At 40.5% G+C, this 22,807-nt stretch overlaps 2 protein-coding genes across 2 annotated transcripts in view; one reads left to right on the top strand and one right to left on the bottom strand.

The window, feature by feature from the left end:
* The window catches only part of LOC129764363 (bifunctional heparan sulfate N-deacetylase/N-sulfotransferase), a 503,807-nt gene that overhangs the window by 183,073 nt on the left and 297,927 nt on the right, over positions 1-22,807 (top strand). The gene's annotated exons all lie outside the window — the stretch shown is intronic.
* Positions 3,980-22,807, bottom strand: part of LOC129767107 (uncharacterized) — a 77,869-nt gene continuing 59,041 nt past the window's right edge. Inside the window, exons 6-7 of the mRNA XM_055767727.1 lie at positions 8,572-8,867; positions 3,980-7,751 (exon numbers count right to left, since the gene is read on the bottom strand). Of these exons, the coding sequence (XP_055623702.1) occupies positions 3,980-7,751; positions 8,572-8,867 (4,068 nt within the window). The remainder of the gene's footprint in view (positions 7,752-8,571; positions 8,868-22,807) is intronic.

Genomic DNA, 22,807 nt, shown 5'->3' with positions numbered 1-22,807 from the left:
AATTGCATATGGTACAAATTTACACAGTAGCTAATTAGGCGTAAGAGTTTTCCTTCTATTCTTCCATTATCCAGTTAGACCGGACAGCGGAGACAGTTGATTGATCATTGTTGAGTTATTTATAGAACAGCAGCCCGATGTGTCTTGCAGAGCAGGGCAGTTGTATGGATGAATCGATCTTATTTCGACCGTGGATCGATCTCAATTGCTGATGAATGTTGCGTGGACGTTGTTATTCTGTAACAACACAAAGATGGTCAATGAGGGCCCTGAGTTTTGAACTCACGATCGATCGCTTACTAAACGAACGCGCAACCAATGTGGCTACGGTGACCCCTTAATTAAATAAGTTTGTACTTGTTTTTCTTTACATGTGAGATTTTTTTCTGAATTTTCTGAGCACAAAAGTATTTTTCAAATTGTTCACCGTCAAGCATTTGAAATGGAGGGGTCTCCGTAACCACATTGGTTGCGCGTTCGCTTAGTTAGCGATCGATCGTGAGTTCAAAACTCAGGACCCTCATTGACCATCTTCGTGTTGTTACAGAATAGCTACGTCCACGCAACAATCATCAGCGATGGAGATCGATCCACGGTCGAAATAAGATCGATTCATCCATACAACTGCTCTGCTCTGCAAGACACATCGGGCTGCTGTTCTATAAATAACTCAACAATGATTAATCAACTGTCTCCGCTGTCCGGTGGTCCCACTGGATAATGGAAGAACAGAAAGAATACTCTTACGCCTAAATGGCTACTGTGTGAATGTACCATATGTAATGGTATAGAAGGAATACTGGCGAATGGCAACTGTGTAGTGTGCTAATTATAGATATACGATAACCATGTGACATGTACACGATTAAAATTCGGCTCTGTTACAGCTAAAATGCTAATGAGCCTTAAATAAATAAATGGGATAAAAAAAGCATTTTAAAGGCCTGACAGAGTAAACATACAAAAAGTGTCCTTAAACCTGAAAAAAATGACGCCATTCTCAATGGCTTGGATATGAAAACATGAAAATATTACTCAAAGTGCATCTCTACTATGGATGGTATACTACGACATTTCGTCAAATAAAATATCGTTTGAAAATTATATTTTTTTGGCATTCCAAAATATTGATTGTTTCATTTAAATTTTGATACCCAGTACAGCTCTATTTTTTTAATATGTTTGTTTTATTTGTTGGGTTTTGTTTTTATTTTTGAGAGTATTAATCCTTGCATGATTTTTTCTTTATTGGTGACATAAATCAAGGTTCAGACACGATAAACTTAAAGTGAACTTGTTCTTTTATTTATTTTTTGGTCATTCAATGTTATGATAAAAATTTCCATCATTATGCAAAGAAGGGTAAACATTGCATAGCTTTCCTCATAATAATAATAATAGATAATCGCTTTTGCAGTCTTTTGCTTTCCTTACAAAATCAATGCATTGCATCGCAATTTGAATCGGAAAAATACAAAAAAAACTAAAACGGATAATAGTACAAATAGTTTAGATGTTGAGATGTCGATTTCGGGAAAATAAAGAGCTGCAGACAGTTCAACTCTCGAAAAATTCTAAACGTATAAACGTGTTTTTCTATGTGTGAAATTTTAAACATCTATTTTTGTCGATTAGTCCCGGTACACCATAGTAAGATAAAGTTTAAGTATTATTTTCATATTTTCATTTTCAAACTATTGAGAATGCCGCGAAAATCTAAAAAATACGTTTGTCACTACACCCAAAGTTAAATTTTAACACAAGTTATGGAATCCCGATTTATTACATTAGTGCTGAAAAATAACAGAAAATGTTCTTGATGGGTAACAAGTGGACTTACAATGATGGGTAACAAGTGGACTTACCGAATGATTAGTGCACCGACATCTAGCGCAAGCGATGAATCTCGCAGCGTGTGGCCTCTCCGAGCCTTGCTGCTGTCATCGGACGACCAACAATTCACACGCAACATGGACTCTAGTCCTTCGGGGAACTTCCGCTTTGCCGAAATCGATGACGTGATTAGGGACCGACTCTTCCGCTGCACACTGCCTAAAAATGACGAATGGTCTTCCTTCTCTGGTTCCGGGTTTGAGGTTGCTTTCCTGCTGCTTGCATGAATCTTCACTTCAGTGAACTTTTTATTGCACTCTCGGAAGCACTTGATGGGAAAAATCGCGTTTTTTTATGTACTGTTTTCATTCGCGAACTGTCAGAGCTTGCACGGATGCCAGTATAGAGTGATTTCACACACTGTTGAAATATTGCGGAAACATTTCACACTATTAATTCAATTTTATATCCAACATATTTCCGACCACCTTTTGAAAACCTTTTCAAAACTACTATTATTTTCAGTTCACTATAATTCACTTCAACTTTCAAATACACTTTTTCTTTAATTCATTATTACTTCTTCATAAACACACTTTCCTTTTCTTCAGATTATTCTTCTTTTCAGCTTCTTCTTCTTCTAATCTTCACCACTGCATTCCAGTGGACACACTTTGCAAACCGCACGCTTAAAAACTCCATTGGGCGTGCGGAGAGTTACGACTCGGGTCACACCGTCGGGTCCGGGATGAAGCTCGATGATGCGGGCTAGCGGCCAGCGTACAGAAGGAAGAGCATCATCCTTGATGATGACGATGTCACCGACGTTCAGCTTGTGGTCCTTGGGGTTGATTTTATATAGCATGTTCAGCTCCTTCATGTATTCGTTTCGCCAACGGTACCAGAAATTTTGTACATGTTTCTGGAGCTTCTGATACTGGGTGAGACGATTCAGAGGCACGTCTCGAACATCAACTTCGAGAGGAGAACGGTTTATGTTTCTCCCCAAAAAATGAGCTGGAGTGAGAACCGCAATATCATTAGGATCGCTGGATAGAGGCTGGAGTGGTCGGGAATTCATGGCCCTTTCTATCCTTACGAGAACCGTCGTAAGTTCCTCGAACGATAACAGAGAGGATCCGAGCTGACGAGCCAGGTGAACCTTAGCCACCTTCACTGCTGCCTCCCAGAGGCCACCGAAGTTGGGAGCACGGGGTGGGATCAGGTGCCACTGGATATTGTCCTCGGCGAGGTGGTTCGAAATTCTATCAACCTCCGTTCCTGATTGCAGCATGGTGTAAATTTCATGCAGCGCATTCTTCGCACCAACAAAATTCGTCCCGTTGTCTGAGTAAATATGTTGTGGCGAGGTGTGTCGCCCCACGAAGCGATCTAGGGCCATCAGGAACGCAGCCGTACTCAGGTCACTCACCAGCTCCAAGTGCACCGCTTTCGTGCTCAGGCACACGAAGACACAGATGTATGATTTGCGGGCGGCGGTTCTACGATGAATCGGTTTAAGGTAGATGGGACCACAATAATCAACGCCAGTACAGGCGAATGCTTCATTTGCGGTCACTCGAGCGACTGGCAATTGTCCAATCGGTTGTTGAATGGGTTTGGGGTTTGCTCTGCAACACTCGTAGCACTTCCGGATGGCACTCCGGACTGCTTTTCTGCCGTTCAGCGGCCAGAATTCGTCGCGGACGACTGAGAGAGTCATCGTGATTCCGCCATGTACCAGCTTGCGATGATGGTGCTTCAGGAGGAGTTGAGTGAACGGGTGGAAACCAGGAACGACGATCTGGTGCTTCACGTCGTAGGGAGCATCGGATAAATTTAACCGACCACCAACACGAACTAGGCCCTCGTTGTCGAGAAACGGATTCAACAAACGAAGTGGAGATTTGGAGGATACAGTATGTCCTCTCTTCAAGCGCTGCCGGTCTTCGGGAAACGCCTCAGCTTGAACGAGCTTCACGACTGCTACCTTTGACTTTCGCATTTCGGCAACCGAAAGGACTCTGCTGGAAATCCGTTGTCCTCTATTGCGGGTGTTGTGTGTGAAGCGAAAACAATATGATACCGCCCGAATGAGAGCGGAGTAGGACGAAAACTGCTCGAATAGTGAATTTGGCGGGAGAACTTAGGTGTTCAGAATCGTATTCTGCTTTAACTCTAACTCCTTGGCGGTAAATTCTTCTTCGGGAACGTTTCGGGAGGGCCAGCTAGATTTTTCTTCACGCAACCAGCTCGGACCGTGCTTCCACAGCTCACTGTTGATTAGTTCCTCGGCGGAGACCCCGCGCGAAACCATATCTGCCGGATTTTCGTGGCCAGAGACGTGTTGCCAGTTGGATCCATTAGTGGTGGCTTGAATTTCTGCAATACGATTCGCCACGAACGTCTTCCACGTCCGCGGGGGAGCTTTCATCCACTGGAGGACAACAGTTGAATCGGACCAAAAGAAACTGGCGGAGAAACTCATATCGAGGGCGTTGAGGATTTTCTCATACAGCCGAGAAGCGAGGAGTGCGGCGCACAATTCAAGGCGCGGAATGCTGAGGGGTTTCAGAGGAGCTACTCTTGATTTCGAAGCGAGGAGATTCACTTGCACGAGTCCATCAGCGGTTTCGGAGCGAACGTATATGCAAGCGCCGTAAGCTGACTCTGACGCATCTGCAAAGCAGTGTATTTCCGCTGTGGCATATCGAGCGGTGAACGCAAATCTTTCTATACGGAAGTTCGAGAGATGAGGGAGCTGCTCACAGAATCGAGCCCATTTTTGTTGAAGATCAGGTGATACCTCATCGTCCCAGTCCAACGCCAGCAACCAGAGATGCTGCATCAGTATTTTTGCTTGCACGACGACGGGTGCGATGATTCCGAGAGGATCGTAAAGTTGGGCGATGGCGGACAGGATGCTGCGTTTGGTCGGTAACTGATCTTTCAGGACAACGGATACATCAAACCGGAACACATCGGCTTCGGGTTCCCAGCGTATACCAAGAGTCTTCACGCTTTCTTCAGGATCAAACTTCAGCGACGATTGTGTCCCAAGGAGTTCGGGAGAAAGTCCGGCCAATACCGGGAGTGAGTTGGAGCACCATTTGCGGAATCGGAATCCACCCTTTTGAAGCAGTTCTGATAGTTCGTCACGGAGCTGGATTGCGTCTTCAATGCTGTCATCACCTGAGATGAGATCGTCCACGTAGATATGCTTCTTGACTGCTGTACTTGCTTTCGGGAACGGGGTACCTTCATCTCCGACGAGCTGCAACAGTGTCCGCGTCGCCAGAAATGAGGACGGAGCGAGGCCATAAGTAACAGTGCCGAGTTCGTATGTCTGAATCGGCTGGGAACTGTCGAATCGCCACAAAATTCGCTGTAGAGGTCGGTCTAATGGATGCATCGAGACTTGACGATACATCTTTTCTACGTCTGCCACTAGCGCAACGGGAAATTTTCGGAAACGGAGGATTAGAGTAAGAAGCTCGTCCTGAACTACAGGTCCAACCAGTAGCGAATCGTTCAACGAATGGCCAGAAGTAGTCTTCGCTGATCCGTCGAAAACCACTCGAATTTTTGTGGTTGAGCTCGACTCCTTTACTACAGGATGATGTGGAAGGTAACACGCATTCGGGACGTCCTCTTCGTCCTCTTGTACGGGTGCCATCTGGCCCAGAGAAACATATTCACGCATAAACTCGTGGTATTGAGTCCTCAGATTCTCGTCCTTCAACAGTTTCTGCTCAAGCCACCTGAATCTACGCAGCGCTGTTGGCTTTGACTGCCCAATCATTTGATCGTGCTCGGGATGCTTCGGCATGCGAACAACGTACCGACCAGTCGGGTCTCGGGAGACGGTTTCCCGGTAATAATCTTCGCACTGCTGCTCATCCACGGAATAATTCGGACCTTGAACCTCCTCAACTCGCCAGAATCGCTCTAGCTGCTCGCTAAGCGATGTAACTGTCGCCGCATGACAAGTTACTGTTGGTCGAGAGCTCATACCAGACAGATTTTCGAACTTTCCAGTCACTATCCAACCAAACACTGTCTCAACGAGCATTGGACCTTGACTAGGCAGACGGAACCGTCCGTCCCGCAAATATGAATAAAAGCGAGCAGCGCCGATGATCATATCAACTCTTCGGGACGTGTTGAAGTCAGGATCAGCGAGTGAAAAACTTTCGGGAAGTTTCCACTGTACAGTGGGGAACGAGGAAGACGGGGTATCTCTGGTCACCTTACGGAGTACTAAGAAGTCTAAAGTGTCGCTGAACTCTGCTACACGGGATCGGATCTCTGCACGCACTTCATATTTTGCATTAGTGACGGTACTATCTACACCGGCTATCGCAACGTTAGCGATTTTACGTGGAAGGTGAAGCATCTGACAAAGGCGTTCGCTCATGGCGTTGGGTTGAGAACCTGTATCTAACAGGGCGCGGGCGATGTGTTCTTGACCGTAAGCGTCGACTACTATCAATACCACAGTAGTGAGGAGAACGCTGGCGTTGGATACCTTCAACGTTGTTACGACTTCGGGGGTTGGCAGGGCTGCTACAGCTGTCACTAAGCTAGACCCGGAACCTTCGGGATTATTCGTGGGTTTATTTTCGGGTCCACCCCTGGTGGCCTCAAATGGTCCAGGATGGATCATGGAGTGATGTCGTTTGGAACAATGCTTGCATGAATAATTCGAACGACAGTTGCGGGCGAAGTGGTCGCTGCGGAAACAATTGCTGCAGAGCTTTTTATCCGAGACCACCTTTAAACGGCCTTCCGTATCTAGACCGTTGAAGACTGAGCAATCAAAAATGGAGTGCTTCTGCTTCCCGCAGGCGGGGCATAACGGGTACATTCTTCCTGGGACTGTATTGGCAGCGTTGGAACTCAATCTGGGCTGATTTGGCTTCTTAGGAGGAGGAAAACTGGGATTTTTGGAACCGGAATGCTGCGGCCGGTTGATCGAAATCGTTTCTAGAACACGGGCCCGCTTCTGGAGAAAATCAACCATTTTAGCGTAGGTGGGTTGCTGATCAGCTGCGATTGATTCCTCCCAAGCGGTGAGTGAAGCGTCGTCTAACTTATCCTCCAGTAACTCGATCAGAATCGAACTAAATTGATCGACTGGCTCACCGAGCTTCTCCAGAACCTTCGTATGACGTTGGAATTCATCCACAATCTTGTGTAGCGACTCGACACTATGGCTGGAGATTTTTGGATGCTTTAATAAAGCCCGGATGTGTTTTTTGCGAAGAATAGCTTTATTTGAGTAACGGTTCACCAAAGTCTGCCAAGCGACAGCATAATTATTAGCAGTAATCGAAATAGACTGAACTAAGTTTGCTGCCTCCCCCTTCAGAGCCGCACGGAGGTAGTGAAACTTCTGAACATGCGGAATCTCCGTCGATGAATGGATCATCGAGACAAACGTGTCATGGAAAGTCAACCAGTTGTTGAAATCTCCATCGAACTCCGGAAGCGAAATCGCCGGAAGCTTTATGTTGGCGAAGACGGGTTGAGCAGCAGGCGCGGCAGGGAATCCCGCAATAGCAGGGGTGGGTGGTGGCGACGGTATCTTCGAAGCTAGTCCGGCCTTGACACGTAAATAAAGTTCCTCAACTTGGGCTCTCATCTCCAAATTTTTCTGTGCATCATCTTCCGAATCATCTAGCTCTTCTAGTTCTTCCTGAACTACCTCGTACGATTCCCATACTTTCTCCAACCGTTCCAATCGAAGAGGCACCTCGTGCAGGTGTTGTTCGGGAACGTAGTCATGGAGAAACCGTTCGATCCGCTTCAATGAATCGACCAAATTCTTCCGCTTGGTCTCCTTCGCCTTCAACCGCTTCTCGTCGGGAACCGTCGAACTCTTCGACGCCATCGCCAGTCGATCAGGCATACAGAGACTGAAAGATCAAAGAAGACCCAGGAAGTACCGCAAAAACGGATTTTAACGAATTGGAGAGGTACTCACCTTGTACCTCTTGAAATGAGGCCTTGTATTTTTAAATTCGGAAACAGCAGTTAACTCTTGCGCGAGTGTCAAGTGTCCAGTCCAGCCAAAGAACAGGAGCGGGTTATAAATTCCACCAGCACTCAAATCCAATTACGCCCAAGGGGGGTGCGGCGACGGGTAAAATCCAGCAACGGGAAAGCGGGAACGCAGCGGTACAAATAAACGGGTATGCGATTCACAATAATATCACCGAAAACTCAAATTACATCTTCCTCATAAAGCAATTTAGAACCACTGTGGATTTTTATACATTCGCAGCAGCTAACTTCATGCGCGGGTAACGAATGTTCAGTCAAAGAACGGGAATGGGTTATCAAATTTACCAGCAAGTAACTTTCGGCTCGGAATTAAATTCGATTAAACGTAACGGCGGCGCGGGGAAAGGATAAAATCCATCAACGGGAATGCATATAATCGGGCTCGGAATAAACTCTTCTCGGTATACAATTAACTTTCGTACTTCTTCGCCGTACCAATAATTTTGAGCGACACTGTAATTCACCCACGATAGTTCACTTATCACACACACGGGAGAACTCTTACACAAGAGTTTTTGTTCTTGCTCTCACACACGGGCGTTTCAATACAATGTAATTTATGCGAATGCGGGCAACGGTGAGGTTAGGTATTTCCACTCACGCGGTCGGGGACGGGATTGACCAATAATCCTGGTCACGGCACCAAAAATGATGGGTAACAAGTGGACTTACCGAATGATTAGTGCACCGACATCTAGCGCAAGCGATGAATCTCGCAGCGTGTGGCCTCTCCGAGCCTTGCTGCTGTCATCGGACGACCAACAATTCACACGCAACATGGACTCTAGTCCTTCGGGGAACTTCCGCTTTGCCGAAATCGATGACGTGATTAGGGACCGACTCTTCCGCTGCACACTGCCTAAAAATGACGAATGGTCTTCCTTCTCTGGTTCCGGGTTTGAGGTTGCTTTCCTGCTGCTTGCATGAATCTTCACTTCAGTGAACTTTTTATTGCACTCTCGGAAGCACTTGATGGGAAAAATCGCGTTTTTTTATGTACTGTTTTCATTCGCGAACTGTCAGAGCTTGCACGGATGCCAGTATAGAGTGATTTCACACACTGTTGAAATATTGCGGAAACATTTCACACTATTAATTCAATTTTATATCCAACAGTTCTACTCCCCAATACATGTATATCATTTGTATAATATATATGCTAGAGCCAACATGAGCGAGCGAAACAGGAGACACATTTAAATGAGAGCATATGAAAGCTTTTCGTATAGTTAGCCAAATACACGGCCCAGATAGAGAAAGATATTTTCTCGTTCATATTCTTCTTTATCCTCTTAGAAAACACTTTCCAACTTCATTTTATGATGGGGTGTAATATTATCACGCTTCAATATAACAGTGCTGGCAGCTATATGGATAGCGTGGTCGTGTGAAACAGCTTTGCATTCCAGCCGGCTTTGTTTCGATCCCCATTGACGTCGTATGGACTTTTTTTTGTCACAATCCCACATGAAATGAGAAAAGAAAACAGAAAGAGATGTCTGCTCGCATACATACAAACCATTTCTAAGCTTTGAAAACAGCTCATTATTTGCGCATTTTACTCTCCAGCACACGAAATGGCACCATTTCTGCCAAAGATGAAATGTTTTCTGCCAACGCTAGTTTGGGTGTATAAGATTCACAATAAGAGCTATAGTAAATCAAATTACCTGCTTACCTTGACAGGCTCTTTGAGTTCACGAATACAATGATAAATAAATTTAGGGAGTGTGAAAAAATTGTAGACGATGAAGAAATAAAAAGATATTTTTGTACTCGAAAAATTTAGAAGAAATTCTCACATATCAAAAAGAACTTACGAACACATTCAAATATAAATTCAAATATATAGATGTCAAAAAATATAAAAATGTTTCGTATCACGCAATGCTCCTAAAATTCTGAAAAAAAACCACGCATACAGTAAGAACATATTTAAATACAAATGGAGATGGTGATTTAGTTTGGAGCCACTTTTTACATCCTTACCTAAGCAAACTTCATTTTCATATTTTGTATAGTGGAAATGTAAGAAATTGTTTTCGTCTGTCTATACTACGATTGCACTATTCCTTGATTTTGACCTTTGCTCTTCAGCTCTCACAATCGAGTCCAAGAAGCAAGAGACATCTGGGGCGTAGCTTTCTCGCCAATTTCTCGTCTTTGACAATTTGAAAAAAAAAACATTTAAGGAAAATCGCCTTTCAAGGAATAAACCATTATACAAAAAAATTTCGCCAAGGATATGGACATCCAGAAACCTGTTGTTATTATGGTTGAATTCTAAAAAAAAACTCCTAAATTTTATTTTCTCCTCGACAAATTCCTTGGTCTTTGATCCTTTATTGTTCCAGCAGTTCCAGCTCATTTTAGTAGTGCCGCGTTTGCTCGAAGGCTCAGAAGGAGGTAAGGAGCTTTTCTCCAATAGAAAGCATAGGAAATCTTGGGGTAATCTGCCATGCGTCGACCTTGAAAATTAAATCGACAGATCAAATCCAAGAAAATATCGCTTTACATTTGATGGTACCTGTTTGTTGTGATTTTATTGATGAGGTACCTATAAAAGGAATTTCAAAATGGGTAAAAAAAGAAGAAAAAAATCTATACTGCCAAGAATTATAACATGTTCAGTTGAATTCTTTTAAACACTACAACCAATTTCATTTATATACAACAATTATTGTTGTCCTGCTGAATAATCCCATTTTTAAGCAAAATATCTGTTATGAACGAATTGAAAATTTGATATTACCAACTCAATATTCAATCCTTTTCTTCCATTCTGTTTTTTTGTTCTTCTTTTTTCTATTCTTTTTCTTCTTTATCCTTTTCATTTCTTTTCTTTCATTCTGTCCTTCTTCTTCATTTTTTCTCTTCTTCGTCTACTCAGACGGCACTAGCTATTTTAGAGATACATCGCTGCCTAAACGTAATATTCCTTGCGTCAAATTTACTTTGTGCTTAGTTAAGATATTGTTGCCAAGTAACTTCAACTGTATTCTACGTGGCCAGCTTAACAGTACACGTGTATCAATACAAGTCGAATGAACTTTCTTTGATGAGAAAATCCCAGCTAGAACGCGAATCGAACACGAAGCTTCTGTCACGACCTGTGCGCTAACCAATCGGTCATGAATGCGATATTTTTACAATTTTTTACAAGGCTTATGTGCCAAAGCTTTGCGAAACCGACTGTCACTTCCATCCAATAACGCCTTGCATTTGAAGGTTTTGGTAAATACATCGTCAAGACTCGCAGAAAACAATATATAATTTTATCTCACTGCTTGTCTGTCTCACCCTGATTGATGGTGGACTTAGAGATGTTTGCTGATACCACACCTTCAGCCTGTATTTCTGTTTTCATTCTTTTCTGGGAAACTCAACGCGTTTGACGTGGGTCGAATAAACAATAACCTCTAAACGTCAAACTCTTCTCGCCATTCTCGCCCCCCAACCATGCGATAAAACTTTGCGTCCCCACTTCTCAATCCCTGTTCAGCCATGTCATCATCCTTTGAGACAGACGAAAGCGTAGATCCGTTCGCATCTGTGTTTCGCTGGAGCTGCTGTCACCATCAACGTGGTTTGTGTTTATTTTCCTTGTTGCACTAAGACTCCCCCTTTCCCTGTGGCCCAAATAATCGCATGGTGTGCGTGCGGGGGTGGGAGGCTTCTGTCAACATAAAATGCATACGAAAAAGGATGGTGCAAACCACCACCACCAGGCGAGCTAGCAAACTCTGCTTTGTCGAGATGTCGGTGCTGTCTTATGGTTTATGGAAATTGAAAATTTTATTCCGAAAGCGAACAAACATCTATCTCGGGTTTCCACTGGATGTCACTTTACGCTGGGTAATGGATTGGAGCCCGCGATGGAACCGAGGGGTCTTGTGATGCGTTCTACCGATCATCGGATTGAATTGAGATTGGCGACGATAACGATAGATGACGAACGGACGAAAGATACGTTGATATTGTTTCAAAACAATATTTGCTATCGACCATCGGATCGCCCCTCGAATCTCGATCGGAGCTGAAGACAACCGACGAAAAGGATACAGGGGGAGAAGCAAAGAAATACGAAGCAATAATAACAAATATTTCCGCTTTTCTCGGGTGGCGGTGGAGGCGATGCCATCGTCGTGTCACTTTTCACTTCTGAATTGTTCTTCGCAGACACTGTGGTTCGAAAGTGTCGTATTTGAACAGGTTAAAACTAAGCTCTCGGAGGTTCGGTGGAGCTTCTAGACCTGACCGAAGAAGGTGTGGAGTTGTGGTCCGGAATATTCGCAACTGTCGGGCGTTGTTCGCAGCAGCGCCGGAATGATTGACGAATGTGAGCCGTCAATGGCAGAGGAGCAGGAAGAACCTGGTCTTTTATGGATGTGGGAGATCCATTCATCACAGCTATTCGTCTTGTTGTAGCACTACAGACTTGGTGGCGTTGGCTGCCGGTTGTGTCAGCGATCTCCAATGAAGTGGATGTTCTGTTATTATTGTTTTTGTTCTTGTTTTTGTAGGATGTTCCGGTATGGTCTGAATTCAGGGATGCAAACATTGCCAGCAGTGAGATATAGGGTCTGTGTTGGAATGTTTCTACTGAATGATTTGGTGCCAATGACAGCTTCATTTATTACCAACCAAACTTTGATGAATTGAGAAGAACGCAGAGCTGGAAAGATGTCGTATGTCTTGGGTTATCACACTTTTAAATTAAAACTTGAAGTGATTTGCAAAACATTGAGACCACCATCTATGGAATCAAGCTCGGTTGCAAATCATATAAAAGAATAGTTATACTGTATGTCATTGATCACAAAATTCTAGTTCGAAATACATTTATATAAACCTTTGGAAAAAAATGGCGTCTAGCATTCTAAGCCTTGATTCAATATGTGGTGGTAGAATCATAGTAACTAATCAATTCTTGCACTCTTTTGTGTTGATAGAAATGTAACACTATCCGATGATCCATAATCAGGTAATGAATAACTCCTTAAGTCAGCATGTGATCAGCTTTATATGCCATCGCTTCTGATCAAATACACGACTACTTTATTGCTGAATGCAGTTTTGATGTCGATTACTCATAAGAAGTATTTAAGTATTTGAATGGTACTGTGTATGCGGATTTAAGACAGCTATTCTAATGCTATACTAATAAGCAGCTGAAATTCAAGTATAAGATTGGTTTACTGTTGACTTGAAACTTGAAATAGTCACTCGCCGGGCAGAAATTTGAGTTGAATGAGGAGGTCATCGCCGCCACGGAGGCCTACTTTGCAGACCCGGAGGAAACGTATTTTTCAGATGGATTAAAGAAGTTGGAGCATCGCTGGGTCAAGTGTATCGAGCTAAAAAAAGACTTTGTTGAGAAATAAATCGCCTCATTTTCAAAACTTTAGTTTTGTTTTGTAGCCTAAGTACTTATCGGACTGTCCTCGTAAATAAGTCCACTGCTTTCGCAGTTTGAACATTTACAAAATCTTGCTTGACTTTACAAAATTTCGAAACATCAAACATAATTTTCAGTCTCAAAAAATGCAATTGACTACGCTCGCTGGCTGGAACGATACTGGAATAGAAACAGCAATGTTGCAAACGGACAGAACTCAAGTCACGATGTTTCTGATTCTATTCCTTCTGTACACCGCCGAAAATGGTTCTAATCACTAGTCGTTCAAAGACTCCGTGTGCTCGCAGATCCTCTTCGGATCTCGCGGCTGGTACAATTGTCAGACGTTACCATTGAGTCAAGGTAGACAAATTGGTTCACTACCTCAAACTCATCGCCGTCAATCATTACACTACTACCTAATCGGGTCCTGTCGTGCTCGAATCCGGAAGCCAGCATGTATTTGGTTTTAGACGCATTGATTCTCAGTCCAATTCTCTCTGTTTCGTGCTTAAGTCTGGTATAATGTTCAGCTACCGTTCCAAATATTCTGCCGACAATGTCTACGTCATCAGCAAAGCAGATGAATTGACTGGATCTATTGAAAATCGTACCACGCAAGTTAAACGCCGCTCGTCTCATAACACCCTCTAGCGCAATGCTGAACAAAAGGCAAGAGAGACCATCACCTTGTCGAATCCCCCTGCGGGACTCGAATGAATCAGATAATCCACCATTGTATAGAACTTGTTTTATCTCACAAACGTTTAGTCTTAATACAATAATATTTGTAATCTTTTATGCAGAATTGCGTGTAGAATCTATTTGTTGTATTACTTTCTTTGAAAGTTTCTCATTTCTCAGTTTCTACATTATTCTGAGGTCCAGACCCATCTACTTTTTTAGTTCTTCTTGTTATTTTTGACTGCTACACCTATTTTTGTCATTTTTTTGTCTGATTATGGGATTGTGGTTGATTTTAAACTGTTTCTAGTTTATATTTTGGTTAATTTTTACTTTTTGGAGTATTTTTAGGCTGATTCTTGGCTACATTTGTGACTAATTCTGATTCTTTGAGTTATTTCTAGTAATCTTGGTTAGTTTTGTGACTGTTTTTTGGATGATTTTTATCTGTTTCTGATTGATTTTTTTGTAAATTATTATCTTTTTTCGAATTTGTTGGCCTGTTTTTGAACATAGTCCGACTTGTCAAACAAGATCTATAGTCTCATTTTCGGGCTATATTTTTTTTATATTTATTTTTTATATTTTGAACTATTTTTTTACATCTTTTCACGATCTTTCTTATTTCTTAAAATATTTTTTGGCTATTATTCTCACTTTTTTTCAACTGACTTTTTGAATTTCCTTTTTTTTCTGTTTTAGAAATTGTTTTTTTCTCCCTAATTTTGTACTTTATTTTTTGGCAATTTTTTTCATTTTTTTTCGACAGTTTTTTATTGTTTATTATCCTTTTTTATTATGATGAGCAGTTTCCCTCTGTTTTTGATAGTTGTATGGCTTTTTGCTTATATTTTGGATGATTTTTGTGTCTGATTTTTTCCTTGATTTTTTGGCTAATTTCTGACCATTTTTTGGCTTTTTTTGTTTTTTTTTGCAGGTCTTTTGAAAAATTTTGACTAATTTATAGGTAAATTAATGACAACTTTTTTAAAGTTTTTTGATTTATTTTTTAGCTGTTTGATAATTTATTTTTGTTAATATGTTGATTGATTTTCGGCTGATTTTTTTCCAACTAATGTTTCGATTCATTTTTTTGTGCCTTTCAGTAGTGTAACAAATCAGAAAACAAGTTACCTTTTTATGAAATAAAGTTAATGTCAATAACTATTTTCGCTGATAACGAATTTCGAAAATTTGCATACCAATCGAAATAGAAATTCCCTTAGATTTGTTTGAAATGCCTTTTATGACGATTCAATGGTCCAAATGTAGATTAAATTGACGGAAACTGTAAGCATTCCCATTTTCCCATTCAGTTGCTCCTATATATTTGTATTTACTCTCATGCTTATCGCTACCGTCGCTTTTCCACAATCGCCTAACTTTGTTGATGGTATTGACAGGGATCTCGAGGAACGTTTTCTCATAAACGGTCATTCTTACGTTGTTTCATTTTTTGTCGCTACACCAGTGTGGCCCTTTGTGGATTCTCTGTTGGACGCTTGTTTGGTTTTGATTGTACGAACGATGTCTAGAGGTGCAACTACACTGAGGCAATACTAAAGAATATGTAGCATGATACATGATACTTGCAAGTATTGCCATTGTTGTTTTTCAGGCAGCTGGCTCGCCTTACGACTTTTTGAAGAAAAAGATCAGTAATTGTGGTCAAATGCTTAAAAAAGTCGCATTAAAAAGTGATCACACTGTAGTTCTTTTTGGTAGCCTTCACAATATGTAACAGTTGAGAGAAAAAAATCGCGTCGGTTTCATAGGACCAACATCGGGCCTTTTCGTTTGGAGAGTTTCGTTACTGGAAACTACAGTAACAAAGGTAGAAAATGATTTTTAAAGAAGCTCACTATCGATTTGAAGGAACCGTCAAGGGCCGTGAAATACGTGCAATTTAATTTATTTTCAAATTTCTTTTCTAATTTTTTTAAATTTTTTTTTAATTTTTTTTTTCAAACTAAACTAAATTATGATCTCTACTGTCAACAAATTGACCGTTTGAAGCTAGCGATTGACCAGAAACGTACAGAATTGGCCAATAGAAGAGGTGTTGTGTTCCATCAGGACAACGCAAGGCAACAGATTTCCGAGAGCTTGATTGGGAGGTTTTTGTGCATCCACCATGTAATTCAGACCTGGCCCCAAACCATTATCGTCTTTTTCTCGCGTTGGAAATTTTCCAGAATAATAAGAAATTGGGATCAAGTGAAGATTGTAAAAATCTATTGCCATTGTTTTTCGCTAATAACGACCAAGACCTCTATGATAGAGACATTATGAAGCTACCTTAAGAATGGCAACAAATTTTCCAACAAAACGGTGTATATTTGACCCAAATCGGACAATCCGAAGCATATTAAAAAATAATTTTGAATTTCACCCAACAATAATGGATTACTTTTTCCCCAACCCAATACATAGATTAAAGCATATTGATTCTAAACGAAAATTCAATCATCGTTCATTATTTTTATGTAAAAATTTGTTTATTTCTCTCAGAAATGTAATTCTTTATTTACTTCATGCACACATGCATTTTCTCCCAGTTCCGTGTTCGCTAATAAAGAACCGCATATCCGGCATTTTTATTTTGCGGATTGTTTTGCCCGCCACTGTATCAGTTAAATTTTATAGTATCATTTTAGTTGGAAAAACAGTCTATTCCAGACTAGATGTTGAAATGTATCGAGATTGATACAGGGGTAATAAATTATAGATCATTGGATTACTGTAAAAATTTTAAATCCAATTCATATACATATTCTATATGTAAGGCTAATATGAAAATCGCTATTCGACTAGACGCGAGATTCCACCGGGTCCATTCAGTTTATCATCCCGCTATTAAACTGAAAAGAAAATTGGCATTCGTTTCACTTTTTTTTTCTCCGACTCAATCATGCATATTTTCACTTCAGTCAATTTTCTTGGCCTCTCACTCACAAATAAAGTTAGGGCAAAGCACTGAACGTGCGCTCTCGTCGTGTCAATTTCGGGTTGAATGTTTTTATGATTCAACCGCGGAAAACAGCGCGCCACTCAGTGGATCTGTGTGCGCGTTAAAGTGATTGAAGCGGTCCATACGCGGAGGAATGCCCGTTCGCCGGAACGATTCGCGCAATGCGAGGGTACGAATTCTGCGTGCGGGTTGAGCACAGTGGGTAGTAAAACAAATAAGCACAATAATAGCGCAAATTTATAAAATCATTGCTCGCTGCCAACCTTTTTTTTGCGCTCCTTTTTATAGTGAAAAGGGAGTCAGCCGCTATCCACCGCCCTCTCCCTAGGGTCTCGATTCAACCGAGGCCAGGTTGGAGTAGCAGTCCGACCGTCGATCGGTCTCTATGATATGTGAATTTGGAACACGTACCGGCAATAGAAATGGCTGGTTTATAACAGTTCGAGTCGTACTGACGTTTCGCCCGCGCTGTTTTCATATACTTTTTTTCTTGTTGTTTCTATTTCGTCCTTCGCGTGCGCACTCCCTGACCGCCCCCACGTGAAGTGGTTTTATTTTTCAGGAATTTTTCCAATCAAATAGCATTGCTACGTGCGCGCGCTTGCTCGCTCTCTCTCTCTTCGCTTCAGTGACGAGATCTTTTTTCATTTGGCCAACATCGTGGTTCCCCCCGGAACGTGTGCCGCGTCAAGGGGGCGGCGAAGGAGGCGGTGAGCACCAAAAAGTATTCGGTGTTGATTTATGTCAGACTCGACAGCAGCAACAGAAGTGTTAGAGGGGGAGGGGTCTGGCAGTGACGAGTGGAGGTGCTTAGAAATAAAAAAATAATTTCACTTGTATTACATATTTTGCGATGCCATTCAAGTTGATTGATTTATTGGCCATGAGATTTTCCGCTGTTGGGAAAACCGTTCATTGTTTAGTGATTTGGAGAGCGCGATATTAGTTATTCTACAACGAACCCGTTTTCTGGACGAGAAGTTTAATGTGAATGCGGCGATCTGCGTATTTAGTTGAACAGTACTTTTGCTATACGTATGTGAAGTAAAGCAATACATCATAAATTTAAATGAGGTCAGAGATTGATCCACACATCATTATGCATGAGGATCATGCAATAATATAAAAATAATTCTTGATAAACTAATCATACAATAAATCGATACACTCTTTGAAGCTAGAATGAAACGAGTGAAAGTATTTTCAAGAAAATAAATGGATTTAACATTCTTCTTCATGGAAGTGTGTACAAAAATATGATATGAAAAATATGAAATTGAAGTTGACGCGGCAAATGAATTCTTCATTAACACGGCCATGAATGGCTGTGAATAAATTAAACCGTATGTCGAGAGAACTCCTCGGAATCATCCCATAACAATTACCGAGCATCCGTCACATAAATTCCTCCAAACAAGCACCGGCCGCGCTCCTTCCATTACTCAAAACCATGCTGCGAACACAATTTGTGTGTTGGTTCACTCTTTCAACAATCACAAAAAGAAGTACAAATCGCGTGAGAAATATTGTTTTATAATCCTCAAAAGCTACAACATTGCGAACAACAAGAATCCACATCCCAACAAAAGAGCAAACGTGCGAACAATAGGCGCGCACACAGCCGATGTTTGCTGATTTAGTCGTGTGCCCTCTCGGCTAGGCTATTTGTGTGTGTGTGTGTGTGTGTGTTATGTGGTGTACCCCTCAACTCCGTGTTTGTCGTTCGCATTTGACTACTTCTAACAAATCACCATCGCTGCTGCTACCGAGAAAGGAAAGAAAGAAGAAAAACAAACCATTCAAAACGGATCCAATCCTCATGCAAAAGCGTGCGAAGAAAAATGAGACTGGGAGAGCCCCCCGGCTGACCGGCCATCAACAGAGTGTCCTCGTTCGGGGTGGACAAACATTTGCCGAGCTTCGTTTTCGTTGTTCAACAATACCCCCCCCCCCCCCCCCCACTCCCATCTGATGATTGATCGATGTATTCTTGCCTCGGGCGAAGCCGCGCTGGCTGAGAGTTGGGGCCAAGATAATCCACTTCAAGTTAAGCGGTGCACGAGAGGACGAAGGTTATGTTCGACCGTTTCTGTGCTTTGTTGTGGGTGGAATTGTTAGTGCTTGAGATACACATTTTGCGACAGTAAAGTGTGATTGTTTTCGGTTATATAACTTTTACCTGAATACCATACTCGAACCCCATTTACTCGAATGTAGGGCCATTAATATATTACCACAGGCTATATGACATTTTGTCGAAAATGAAGCAAGTATTTTTTTATTTTTTTCAATAAGAACCATAAATTTTGTAAAAAAACATTGTCATGAAAAAAAGCTCAAATTTCATGGTACTTTTTTCCCTTTTCAAGACAAAAACCAAGAGCAAAAATCTTCAACTTCATCCTAGCTTTGGAGGTCATCGTAGTCACATTGGATGCGAGTCCGCTTACTAAGCGAAACGATGGTGAGTTGAAAATTCGTGGCGCTCAATTGACCACTTTATTAGAACATTTACCTTGTAACCTTGTAACCTTGTAACCAGTTACATTTTAATGCCTATTCTATTCAATTCCTTTTAAAAATTCTATTCAATTTGAACGAGAAAAGTGTCATCCATATCTGGGTGACGGGGCGACGAAAGTGTTACTCGAAATAGCCTCAGTCTTTCAATCAGCTAATTTCTTCCCTAAATACAAGGTTCCAGATGTAGAGGAGATATAAAACATTTTCCCAAAGTTTTTCACACATCGGTTTATAAGAAATCGAGATATCATGGCAACCAAGTCGAACGACGTGGTTTTCTAGAAAACTCCAACATCGTGGACATTACATGCAATAATTCAGATCAAATAAGTTACGACTTCCACATGATCGATTTCTTAATGCATAATTTAAAAAGAGAATTCTATAATGCAGCTATCTTCCATTTTAATGGTCGTAGTTTATTTATAATCCGAAGATGGAAAATACATCATTTCATAATCCTTATTTTGGAATCCGTGAGTCAAATAATTTTTCCTTCCATGTGTATTTAATTTTTTTTTATCCCTTTTGTTTATTTTAGGCTCATTAGCATTTTAGCTGTAACAACGTAACGAATTTTAATCGTGTACATGTCACATATTTATCATATCTATAATTAGCACATTACACAGTTGCCATTTTTCGGCGTTAGAGTATTCCCTTCTTTACCATTGCAAATGGTACAAATTTACACAGTAGCCATTTAGGCATAAGAGTTTTCTATCTGTTCTTCCATTATCCAGTTAAGACTGGACAGCGGAGACAGTCGTTGATCCATTGTTGAGTTATTTATAGAACAGCAGCCCGATGTTTCTTGCAGAGCAGGGCAGTTGTATGGATTAATCGATCTTATTTCGACCGTGGATCGATCTCCATCGCTGATGATTGTTGCGTGGACGCAGTTATTCTGTAACAACACAAAGATGGTAAATGGGGGCCCTGAGTTTTGAACTCACGATCGATCGCTTACTAAGCGAACGCGCAACCAATGTGGCTACGGAGACCCCCCATGTGTAATTCATATAATAAATGAAAGTTTGAATTTGTTTCTTCTGATTTATAAATTTTTTTGTAAACTTTGCGGAGCCGCCAATTCAAGATTTGTTTATACAAAATTTCAACTGAAATCTATGTTTAGTAGGTTTTGACCGGTTACTCGCGATTTACTCGAGGTTAGAAGGGTACCAAAGGACAGCATTTTTGTAACCAAACCAACTTTACGTATTACCGTTAAAAAGTATAGTTAAGAAATACTAAAACTAGAAACTTGTATCTTTATTTTTTTTTCCCAAAATATATTTTTTATTAAGGCACATGTGGCGTTAGCCTGACGGGGCCGGGAGTCCAATATTTTGACAAATTTTGTCTTACAACTATGTTAGTAATATGTAACCGATTACTCGCGGTTGGCTCGAGGTTAGTATTACAAGTGTTCTCATAATTGGTATGTTGCAGTCTTCGATGCTCTATACGTGTGCCCGACACGGGCTACTTCCTATTGGGATGCAGCTGACCATTAATCAGCAACGCTCCCTAGTCTGTACCCCATATCTAGCGTGGTGCGTCTTTCTCGACTCGAGGAATCCAGGATAGAATAGTCACTAGCCGGCGCAATCATCAGTTCGTGTAGAGTTGTCATGAGCGGTACAACCTTTGGCTCTTGTTGAATGATCAGTGGACTGCACAACCTTTGGCCCGTGTATCTGTAAAGAGTGTGAACTTGTATCTTTATGTTTTTGGTTGTATATTTCATCTCCATAATTCATTCACATAACTTCATCCTTTCATAGATCACAACATTTTTTCGATTGATTTTTTATTTTTATTTTTTGAGTCTTTAAGAGCATTTTGATGCAACATATTGTAGAGAATGTTATTATATGTCTATATCTATTTAAACAGTTCCCAGAAAAAAAAATCAATAAATGGTACATTGTAGAAAATAAGTACTGAAATTTGGAGACCTTTTTTTTAGTTTTTTGAAAAATATGCAACTATTCAAATTTAAAGAATAATAGTTTCAGTGTACAGGGTCTTACAGATTAAACGCTCACGCAACAAATTTTAATAACATCTACAAAAGTGAACTGATTTTTATTTTAAAAAAAACAAAATAAAGCTTATTTTAGGACATTTTGGATGTGATCACCCTTTTTTCGATAACGCGTTTTAAACGGTGGAAAAAATTGTTCATGCACGACTCTACCAATACAACTTCGATGCTGTTGAAAATCCGAGTTATTTCTTCTTCAAGTTCCCCCCCATGTTGTGGCTTACATAGCAACGGTCCCCCAGAGGAAGTAATCGACGACGAGAAATGTTGAAATTGTTACCATAAGAAGACAAAGTTTCATTAAGGCTTCGGTTGCTCGAGTAATATGATTTCACTAAAAATACACGTTCTTGTAAAGTGTACATCATGACACTAAAAATCATCCAAAAAACTAAAAACTGTTTTTTGGATGATTTTTATCTGTTTGTGATTGATTTTTTCGTAAATTATTATCTTTTTTCTAATTTTTTGGCCTGTTTTTGAACATAGCCCGACTTATCAAACAAGATTTATAGGCTCATTTTCGGGCTATATTTTGAACTATTTTTTACATCTTCTCATGATCTTTTTTATTTCTTAAAATATTTTTTGGCTATTATTCTCACTTTTTTTCAACTGACTTTTTGAAATTCCTTTTTTTTCTGTTTTTGAAATTGTTTTTTTTTCTCGCTAGTTTTGTAGTTTATTTGTTGGTAATTTTTTTCATTTTTTTTTAAGTTTTTGACTGGTTGACTAATTTTTCGGTTGATTTCTCGGTCTATTTTTTTTGTCTTTTTTTGGTATATTTTTCACCTATTGTTTGACATTTTGGATGAATAATTTTTAGATTATTTTTGAATGTTTTTTCGCTGATTGTTTAGCTGGTTGTTAGTTTTTTTTGTTGATGTTTTGACTGACTTTCTAACTATTATTTAACCATTTTTGCGTTGGTTTTTTGCATATTATGAACTTGGATTATTTTTTTTTTGTATATTTTTGTCATTTTGCGGCTTTTTGGTCCTTTTTTGACCGTTTTCCTTTTTTATTATGATGAGCAGTTTTTGCCTCTGTTATTGATAGTTGTATGGCTTTTTGCTTATATGATTTTTATGTCTGATTTTTTTCTTGATTCTGTGGCTAATTTTTCTGACCATTTTATGGCTTTTTTGTTTTTTTTTTGCAGGTCTTTTGAACATTTTTGACTAATTCATATGTAAATTAATGACTACTTTTTTAATGTATTTTTTAAATTTTTAATGTTTTTGATGTATTTTTTAGCTGTTTCATAATTCATTTTTGT

This window comes from Toxorhynchites rutilus, chromosome 2 (assembly GCF_029784135.1).
Source record: "Toxorhynchites rutilus septentrionalis strain SRP chromosome 2, ASM2978413v1, whole genome shotgun sequence".
NCBI classification, from domain to species: Eukaryota; Metazoa; Arthropoda; class Insecta; order Diptera; family Culicidae; genus Toxorhynchites; species Toxorhynchites rutilus.
Note: the sequence above shows the minus strand (reverse complement) of the source record. Positions and strands in the feature narration are given on the sequence as shown.